The 9,516-nt window shown below is 59.0% G+C and overlaps 2 protein-coding genes across 3 annotated transcripts; both read right to left on the reverse strand.

Moving 5' to 3' along the window:
• Positions 1–106: 106 nt before the first annotated feature.
• Positions 107–5,249, reverse strand: MAFG (MAF bZIP transcription factor G). Of its 2 annotated transcripts, none has more exons than XM_051634654.1 (3): positions 5,162–5,249; positions 1,727–1,788; positions 107–1,645 (listed from the first exon to the last, which is right to left on the reverse strand). In XM_051634654.1, exons 2-3 carry the CDS (start codon positions 1,760–1,762, stop codon positions 1,193–1,195), a joined length of 489 nt encoding a protein of 162 aa, XP_051490614.1. In that variant the 5' UTR covers positions 1,763–1,788; positions 5,162–5,249; the 3' UTR covers positions 107–1,192. The 2 variants fall into 2 exon arrangements, with proteins under 2 accessions (XP_051490614.1, XP_051490615.1); XM_051634655.1 differs by lacking the exon at positions 5,162–5,249 and adding an exon at positions 1,874–2,055.
• Positions 5,250–5,728: 479 nt separating this feature from the next.
• On the reverse strand, positions 5,729–9,516 carry PYCR1 (pyrroline-5-carboxylate reductase 1). Its single transcript, XM_051635068.1, has 7 exons — positions 9,386–9,516; positions 9,241–9,311; positions 8,977–9,156; positions 8,153–8,374; positions 7,587–7,679; positions 7,050–7,213; positions 5,729–6,957 (listed from the first exon to the last, which is right to left on the reverse strand). Exons 1-7 carry the CDS (start codon positions 9,450–9,452, stop codon positions 6,798–6,800), a joined length of 957 nt encoding a protein of 318 aa, XP_051491028.1. The 5' UTR covers positions 9,453–9,516; the 3' UTR covers positions 5,729–6,797.

Below are 9,516 nucleotides of genomic sequence, written 5' to 3' on the forward strand. Positions count from 1 at the left end.
CAGCACGTGGCAGAGGCAGCCACGGCAGCACAGCCCAGCAGCAGGGAGAGCAGCACAGGACACAGGGGAAGCCAGCGAGGTCGAGAATAAGTCACTTTTGGTACAATTGCAAAAAGATATCAAACAGGACTTGCTTCTTTTTTTGTCTTTTTCTAAGTTTTATAAATAAAGTCTGATAACTCTTTATAAAAACTAACCTCAGAGCCACAAACCGTTTGCAGGAGGTTCATGAGAAACTTTAAAATTATTTCTTTATTAACTTTTAACTAGCAAAGTCTCCGAGAATATTTCCCCATTCATATGGTCAAATATTCTCTCCCTCTCAGATAAAAAAGCTGACTATAAATACCCTCTCTCTTCTGTCTGATTTTAATTTTAAACTTAGATAATTTAATAACTCTTAAAATGATGTTTTTCTCTTTAAATAAAGGGCTATTTAACCACATAAACTGGTTGTGTAAACCATCACACTAGAGACACTTGATACCCTCAAAACACGGGAACAACTAGTGATTTTGATCTTGTTCAGTGCAACACATTAGGCACAAAACCGGCCGCAGTCAGCGGTGCCTCCCTCCTCCCCCGGGCCGGCCTGGCTGCCGCCCCACCGGGCAGCACCTCCCTCCCTTCCAGCACGGCTAGTTCACACGCTAACGCAACAGACATCTGAAGGAAACCCACTGTCAGGGCACAGAGGCACACCTAGAAAGGAATAAAAACCTACCACACAGAACAGCCCCACTGCAACTATGGTACCAAACGAGACACAAGCAGCAGGTTCAGGCCCGGCAGCCAGGCACCGAGATGCACCGCCTGGGAGAGTGATGATATAAAGCCTTTGGAAGTGACTGAGAATCAGGGCTCCCGGCCTCGCCCCGGCCCTTCCCCAAACCCCTCCACTGCCCTGCTGCCGGCCACGCTGCACAGACTCTCCTTGGCTGGAAAACCAAGGCCTGGCAGCCTGTCCCAGGGCGCCACGGGCGGGAGGCGCTGCCTGCACAGCACACGGACGCGTCACCACTGCTCATACCAATCTGGACACAACAAATAAAACTGGAGTGATCAGCGGGCCAGTCCTGGGCCAAGAAGAAGGAACCTGGACCCATGTGGGGAGGGTTTGTGCTTTGGGGATTCCAGGCTGGTTTTGTGCCTAATTGCCTTGCACAGACAAGCTCAGGCAACACTCGCTTCACTAAGACCGGGCGTCCGTTTTGGATTTCACTATTGTGATGACACTGGTGGTGGCCACCTTGCCAGGGACAAGGGGCCCCATGCTGGAGGCCAGCGGCCCCCGCACAGGCGTCACAGGGCTCCGGGCCACGGTTCTGGCGAAGCTCTGGAGAGCCTCGTATTTGGAGCGCAGAGCATCAAGTTCCATTTTCATGCTGGCGTTCTCGGAGGCCAGCTTCTCCACTTCTTGCTGCAGCTCTGCCTTCTGCTTCTCCAGTTCCTCCTTCTGGGTAACACGCTTGACTCTGCAGCTGGCCGCATAGCCCCGGTTCTTCAGCGTGCGCCGACGCTGCTTCAGCTGGATGATCTCTTCCTTCGACAGGCCCCGTAGATGCTGGTTCAACTCCCTTACAGACATGGTCACCAGCTCCTCATCTGTCAGGCTGGTCCCATTCTCGCCCGGCTCCCGCTTCACCTGGAAGGGAAGGCAGCACAGGCCCATGAGACCTGGAACAGACACCTGCACCCCCACCCTGTCCTCCACCAGTCGCTTTACCTTCAAGGCTTTGTTTCCTTTGTTGGGGGTCGTCATAACACGACAGCCTGGTCGATAAGGTTCTGGAAGGGAAGGAAGGTGAGGTTAGTCCCCAGGATGCAGCAGAGCCCATGATATTCCCAGGGCAGGATCCAGCAGCCACCGCACATCCCGCTGCCCCCGCCCGGACGACGCTCCAGGAGCAGCAGGGACTGCCCTGAGCAGAGACTGCTGCCCCTCCACACCCTGACTCCCACAGAGGCTCTCTGGCAATGCTGTTTGTTTTTTTTTTTTTCCTTGGGGTGGGAGAAATTAAAAAACTAGGAGGAGTCAGAATACACGGAAGCCACGTTTTTAAAAATAGCCCGTCAGGCAGCAGACTGGGCGCAGAGCTCGGCTGCCGGGCCAGTCACGCTGACTCAGCACGCTGGCGCTCCCGCCCCATCCGGCTGCTCCCCGCGAGGAGCCAGCGGCCGCTCCAGCACACCCTGCCAACAGGTGCCCAAGCACAGCCCAGGTCAAGAGCTCCACTGGATCCTAGATGCCCCTAAGGACTCAAACCAGGACGGTTCAGGAACACCCACCCCAGGCAACGGGGGGCAGGGGAAGCCTTTGCCTCCACAACTCGCCTCACTGTGTATCCCACAAGACACAAGAACACCACTGCCTCACTCATGCCTCTCCAAACTTCCCCTGCTTCCCAGGACAGCCAGTGCATCCAGGTTCAACTTGAAGTTCTGCACCCAGCCTTTCCCAAGGAGCAGAACAACCTGGCACTGCAGTACAGGGAAGTATTTGGGCCTGTGGAAACCTCATCACAAACTTGGCTGAAGCCTCAGCTTCTGACAGGATGCCAGAACTGGGAAGAGCAATTCCTAGGCCTGTGTTTAGTGCACCATATACAAGCTCTTGCTTCTGTCCCTGGAGACCTCCTCTCCTCAGGCTTTAGCTCCAAGTGTGACTACACTGCCCAATGAATTAATCGGTTGAGATATTGCTTGACAGATGCAGCTGTGCCCCAAGCAGCCCAGAACTGCACACCCCTGCAGGAGGTGAGTGTTCCTCTGCAGGTGCAGTCACCAGCACCTCTGTACCTTTCCTCTCTTCAGTGCCCAACAGGCAACAAAATCGTGTCTGCTACTGCCTTGCTAAATGCAGGAAGCACTGATGTGCAGATACAGCCAAGAACCAGATGCACAAGTCAGCAAATGTGAATTTATGCTCTTCTGGCAGCTGTCACACAGGCTCCCCACAACACATCCACCACCTATCTGAGATGAGCAGTATCAGCACTCCCCAAGACACAGGTAGAGACCTTCCTGAAGCCTCCAGCCTGCCAGGAGCCAGACTATTTATACCCGGAGGACAATGCTCCTCCCAGTGAGATGTCTGCTACACCCTGACCATGCTGGCACAGAAAGGGTCACTTTGCTGCCCGAGGCAGGTGGCTGCAGTGAAGCAGGCTGACAGCTTGGACAGCACACGGGCAACGGCTTCATCAAATCAGTTCTTCACTCATTCCCACACCACTGCATTCCCTTGCTCATTGTATTCCTCTGCTCCTACCTGGCAAACAACATGGCTGCTGGGAAAAGGGGAGAAAGAAGGCAATAGCCAGGGAGAGCCGTGACACCAGCCCTGCAGCAGCTCTGCATCAATCCCAGGGCAGGCAGGGTCCATGGGGGCACTAACATGGGTTTGCCTGGAGGTGCTGGAAGAATCTCCAGCTGCCTGGCAAGCACTCAAACTTCCTTCATTACAGTGGAGCTGAAATAAAACAAACGAGGCAACAAATGTGCTGCATCAGCCAGGGGGTGGGAATAGCTCCTTGGGAATCGGGGGGGCACTCACACAGTCCAGACCTGGCACAGCCCCCCACTTCTCAAGGGAAGCAAACCGAGACACAGCAACACACACATCAGTCAGAACAGGAGGAACAACCCCAAGATGAGCTATCAGCCGTTTTCTGGGACCCTTTTGAAGGATCAGAGATAGGGCTATTTGGCAGAGAGCAGATCCAGAGAAATGAAACCACGACAGAGACCAAACTTGGCCTAACTCTCCAGACTGCTGATTGCTCAGCTTCTGATAGCTTCCTGAAGAAAGATCACACTGAAAAGTGCCAAAGGCGATGACTGCAATGAGGAAAACGCAGCCTCAACACATTTCCCAGAGCTGAAAAGCCCTGAACTCAGCACAAGTGCAGCCAATTCTCCCCAGCCCGGGAGCTGACAGCACGGCGCATGATTCAAGGCAGGCCCCGTTCCCCATTCCCCACATTCCTGACGGCAGAACCGTGCCACGAGCCCGTGTAAACACGGTGACGTCACCCGCTCCAGCGCGGCCGGAGATGCCGGGAAAGAGGGATGGATGGAGGGATGGAGACCCACCTGTGGAGACAGGGAGGCAGGGGAAGGGCTGTGCTCCACCACAGGCTCTGAGCCCACATCCCAAGAACTCCCTGCCAGAGTAGATTTCATCCTCTGTTTATTTGCTTTCTCACAAACCCACTCACTCAGCTCCCTCAGGAACCTGAACCAGCGGGATGACTCCCCCAGCCACACACCAAGAGGTGACACGGTGCCCCTCCTGGGAGGGGGTCCCTGCTGAGCTCCTGTCCAACCCAGGGCACTCGACTGCGATTCCTGCCTCAAGGAATCTGCCCACCCAGCCGATGTAAGGACTCAGGGTGAAGGGTAGAGCCCTTCCTGCCCCCCGGGACAGCCTTCCCCAACCATGCGGCTCAAGCCTCTGTCCTGGGCAGCACCCCCAGCCCCTGCCCGCTCCCTTCGCCCACCGGGCACCCGGGGCTGGGCGGCAGGTCCGTGAGCACCACGGATCAGGACCAGAATCTCGCAGCCGTGTCCCCTCGGCCGCCGGCTCCAGCCGTGCTGCGCGGCGAGCGAACGGCAGAGGGAACCGGGCCTCGGCACGAGGAAACGCGCCACGGTAACGGGCCAGACACCTTCGCAGCTCCTCGCCCTCCCCACCCCTTCGCGTCCTCCACCAGAAGGAAAATAACCCGGCGGGAGGAAACCCGCGCTCTGCACCGGGCGAGGCGGCGGCTCGCCGGGGAAACCCCCGGGGCTGCTAGGGACGCGCTGCGGGCCAGGCCGCTGCCGCGCCGGGCTCCGGAGGGGCGCGCCCGGGGCCGGGAGGGGCCGGCCCGGCCCGGGGCAGCCGTTGGCGGGGCGGGCGGGGCGGGACGCGCCCGCTGGCGGCCCCGGAGGAGGCGGCGCGGACGCGCCGGGCCCCAGCGCGGTGGCCCCGCGCACCTGTTGTTCGGCCGCGGGGCGGGGGACCGGATGGGGCCGGGACGGCCCCAGAGCCCCCGTCGTGAGTCAGCGGCAACCCCGCCGCCCTGGCCGCCATCCCGGGCCCACCGCGCCCGCCCCCGGTGCCCGGCCTGCCGCCCCGCCCGCTGCCCGGGCCGCGCCCGCCGCCGCCGGCGCTCACCTGCGGACGGAGCCGCCGGGCCGGGCACCGGAGGACGCGCTGGGGGGACCGGGACGCCGCGAGCCGCCGCCGCCGCCGCTCACGGACGCGTCACGTGATGTTTGGATCACGTGGCTCCATTCATGAAGCGCCCGGCGAAACCGCCCCGGCCTTAAAGGGGACGCGGGGCTCCCGGGGCGGGACCGGGGCGCGGGGCTCCCGGGGCGCGGGGCTCCCCGGCCCCTCCTCTCCAGGGTCGGCCGCGGCGGCTGGCTCTCCCTTCCTCCCTCCCGGTGCCGCCGGAGCCGCGGGAGTCGGTGTCCGCCTCCGCCTCTCCCGGGCGCCCGCGCGTCCCCCTGCACTTACTGCTGCGCTACAAGCAAAGCAGGGCTGACGAGAACAGCAGAGAGGGACGAGGCACTAGCGTAACTTCTGTGCTGTTGCTCAGGAGCCACGGGTGACGAGGAGAAAAGGGCCGATACGCTTCCCAGTCCCACGCCCAAATCATCCTCAGGCAGGTGTGCAGCACCACGGGCAGCAAGGACCCAACTGCCGCTGCCAGAGGCAAGAGAGACCAGTCCAGACAGCTGGGATCAGCCACAGCTCTGTCAGAGCAGCAGTTTATTACACGAAGAGGGAAGAGGAGTGACCATCTGTCATGCCCATAGGGCCAGACCCCGCTAAAGCCTAACACTAGGATTGCTTTCACATTGCTCGCACCTTTGGCAGCCTCTGCCTCGATAGCAAAATGCTTTTGTGCACCAAGGTTCCTCAGGAGACAATAAGCCCATCTTAAATGTCCCCATGTGGAGGAGGTTGTCCTTGCCTTCAGCCCTCTTCCTGCCTGGCCTTGGAGCAGTGCAAAGAGCAAGAAGAGCATCAGGGAGAACAACAACAATGAAAATACGCATGGACATGTGGGAGCAGATTCTGCCCAAGGAGGCACGGAAGTGTCAGCGACAGAGGGAAAAGGGAGCACTAGCTGCCCCTCCACCTGCCCCTCCACCCAAGCCAAGTGAGCAGCAGAAGGGCAGGGAGGGCAGCTCACTGTTCCCAGAGTAGAGATGGGGCAGCCAGCAAAGAGAGGAATGGAGTGTGGTCCAGAGGTTCACAACATCTGTCTCTCAAAGTCAAGGCAGATGGGAGATGGGGCAGAGGCACTTTGGTCCCTTTGGAGAGGTGGTTTAGGGCCCAGCCTCCAATGCATTTGTGTGGCAGCACCTGCTCTAGCTAATGAAGCCAGTGACACAATACAAGCTTTGACAGCAGATGCGAGGTGGGGCAAGAGGGATCCAGGCCCAGTTCAACCTTTGAGACCAAAAGGCATTCTGAAACCTCTTAAAAGTCCTATTAGAAACCATTTCTGCATGGGACACCACACTGTCTGGGTCCTGGAAGTATCCAAGGCTTCTCAACAATGCCCTTGAGGAAGCTCTGATGATGGTACCACCCCCGCCCAACAGAGAACAGCAATGCCAGGAACAGTTTGCACTAACCCCACTACAGTCAAAGACCCTCTTCTACAGCATGGTGCTGCCCCACAGCTGCTGCAAGCCCAGAGCCAGGCACAGGGGACATCATCACTCAGAGTTTTCCTTAGACTAAACAGGGCATGGAAGAGACTGATGTTCAGCACATCCAGACTGCTGCAGTCTGGTCAGTTCTTCTTGCTACTGGGGCTCTTATTGGTGAACAGACTGACTTTGCTGGCAGATGCCACAGACAGGGAAGGAGACTCCAGCTTCACCTTATCCAACAAAGTCTTCTTTATGGCTGCTGGGGAAATCTTCTCCTGGTCTGCCAGATGCTGCAGCTCCCTGTAACAGGGTAGTGGGAGAGAAACACATAGCAAAAGGAGAAGACAGGGGGGCAAGTTTTGAAAGCTCTTTAGGACTTCCTAGGTGCCCACCTTGTCCGGATGCAGGAAGCCTCCACAGCATTGATGAGGAGTGAGCGAAAGCCACCGCTCTCCAGGAAGTGCAGGGCATGGATGGTGGCTCCCCCAGGGGAGCAGACATTGTCCTTCAGCTGCCCAGGATGCTGCTCAGATTCCAACAACATTTTGGCAGCACCCTGCAGTGAGGAAGAGAAAACAGCTGCCAGGCTCTGACCGAGGAACTGTACTCCTGTTCTCCACCACACAGAGCAGCACCCAACACACCCTGTGGGCAAAACCAGTCTCCTGCCATTAGAAGGCTCCCAAAACACTTCTCAGAGCTGAAAAAGCCTGCAGAGGAGTCCCAGCCCCGCCCCGGCCCCAGCTCCCACACCAGTGCCAGCAGATTGCTGTGGGCACTTCCCATGTCTCTGCACCAGGAACCTGCCTGCAGTCAAACCAAACACGCTTTTAAAGTAGATTCAGTATGAGGCCAAAGGTCGTTTCAAACCACAATGCACAGAACCATCTGCTCAGACTCAAACGTGTTCTGAATGAGGAAATACTGACCAGCAAAGCCTGTGCTCCCAGCCGCACAGCCAGCCTGCGGGGAAGGCCCATCTTCACTCCCCCATCCGCCAGGGCATCCAGGGCAGTGAACGCCTGAGACCAGACAGGGAAGAAGGTGACTTGAAGTCTCTACTCCATGACTGATATTCTCAGGGAGAGAATCCAGGGTTCCAGGATCACACCACGACTCCTGGTGCTTACAGACTTGACAAAAGCCTCCCCCTGTACTGCACGGCAGCTGTGCCAGGCTTTCCTCCCCACAGGTCCACCTCAGGAGTGGGGGGAATAGAAGAAATTCAGCTTCTGGCTCATGCTGACTTCAGGCCCACGTTTTGCAACATGGACGCATGGACACTGCACACTGGCTATGGACTTCAGACTCATCTGGCTGGTAAGTGACTTCTGTTGTTGACCCAAACTGGCTATAAATTGGACACCTGGATTACATGTCCCATCACAAACGTGAGTGATGAGAAAAACAAGACAAGACAAACCGAGAGGCCCTCACCACAGGCCAGGACCACTGCTCTCCCCAGGACCACCACAGTTGAGGAAGCAGCACGTACATAGGCAGGGCCACTGCCACTGAGCCCCGTTACAGCATCTATCAGGTCCTCCTCCACCTCGGTGCAGAAGCCCACGCTGGCCATCAGTTGCTCCAGGAGCTTCCCATCCTCCACATCCGCGTGAGTCCCAGTGGCATAGACTGTAGCACCTTCCCGGACAATCACAGGGGTGTTGGTCATGCACCTGATCACTTTTGGTGTGGGGCAGAAGGCAGACAGTTTCTTAGGGCAGAAAATTAATGGAGACAGAAAGAAAGAAGGGAGAAAAATTAGCTTTAGTGCATATTTGGCATAGCAAACAGGCTGTTTAGGAAGGGACTCCCGAGGGGCAGGAACAACACAAGCAGAGGGAAGAGACTCCTGTACTCCAAACTCCCTGTTCTGAGACAAGGCAGCCAAAACTTAAACGTGGAGTCTTCAGTGGTACCAGTCAAGAGGCAGCTGGCAGAGCTGCTGCTGGGAGCAACACCCTGACCACCTCATTCCACACCAACGCAGAGGTCTCCAGACCTGCTCCTGCAGACCCCCGGCACAGGCTGCAGAAACTCGTAAGAGAACCCAGCTCGGATGTGAGAGGGGACCCGATGGCCCCGCGTGTAAGAGCTGCAGGGACTCTTGTTCCCGAGGGCGGGCAGGGGCTCCCCGAGGGACCCAGGGGGCTGCGATTCAGGGCTGGGGAGCAGGGGCAGCGCCTGTCCCTGGCACCCGCTCCTGGGGGCTCCCGCCCGGGCCTGCCGCGCGGCAGACGCCTCCCGGGCACCGGGAGTCCACCATGGTGCGTCTCGGCGAGCCCCCGGCGAGCCCCCTGCCCCGTCACCCCTCACCTTCTCGATGGAGCTGATGGTGACCCCGGCCGCGCAGGACACCACGATGTGGCGGGCCTCGATGTCGGGGCCCACCTCCTCCAGGATGAAGGGGATGATGGGGGGCTTCACGGCCAGGAAGAGAACGTCGCTGCTCTTCACCGTGTCCTTGTTGCTCACCGTGAAATTCACACCCATTTTCTGCAGCCGGGGGGGACAAACGGGACGGCTGTCACGGGTGGGCCCACCGGGGTGCCGCCGCCCCCGCCGCCCGTCCGCACTCACCCGCAGCCCGCTGACCGTGGGTAGGTCGGTGTCAGGGGAGCTCGCCGTGATCTTGTGCGCGGCCAGGACCCCTGCGAACGGCACCAAGCGTCAGCCCGGCCCGGGGGCCCGGCCCGCTGCCGCCCCACACCCCGCCCGCGCCCACCTGCCGCCGTGAAGCCCCTGGCCAGGGCGAGGGCGAGCTGCCCGGCGCCGATGAATCCCACGCTCATGGTGCAGCGGGATCGCCGGTCCCACCGGAGACCGCGCGCCGCCGTCCACGTGGCCGCGCGCCGC

Source organism: Apus apus, chromosome 17 (genome assembly GCF_020740795.1).
Source record: "Apus apus isolate bApuApu2 chromosome 17, bApuApu2.pri.cur, whole genome shotgun sequence".
NCBI lineage: Eukaryota > Metazoa > Chordata > Aves > Apodiformes > Apodidae > Apus > Apus apus.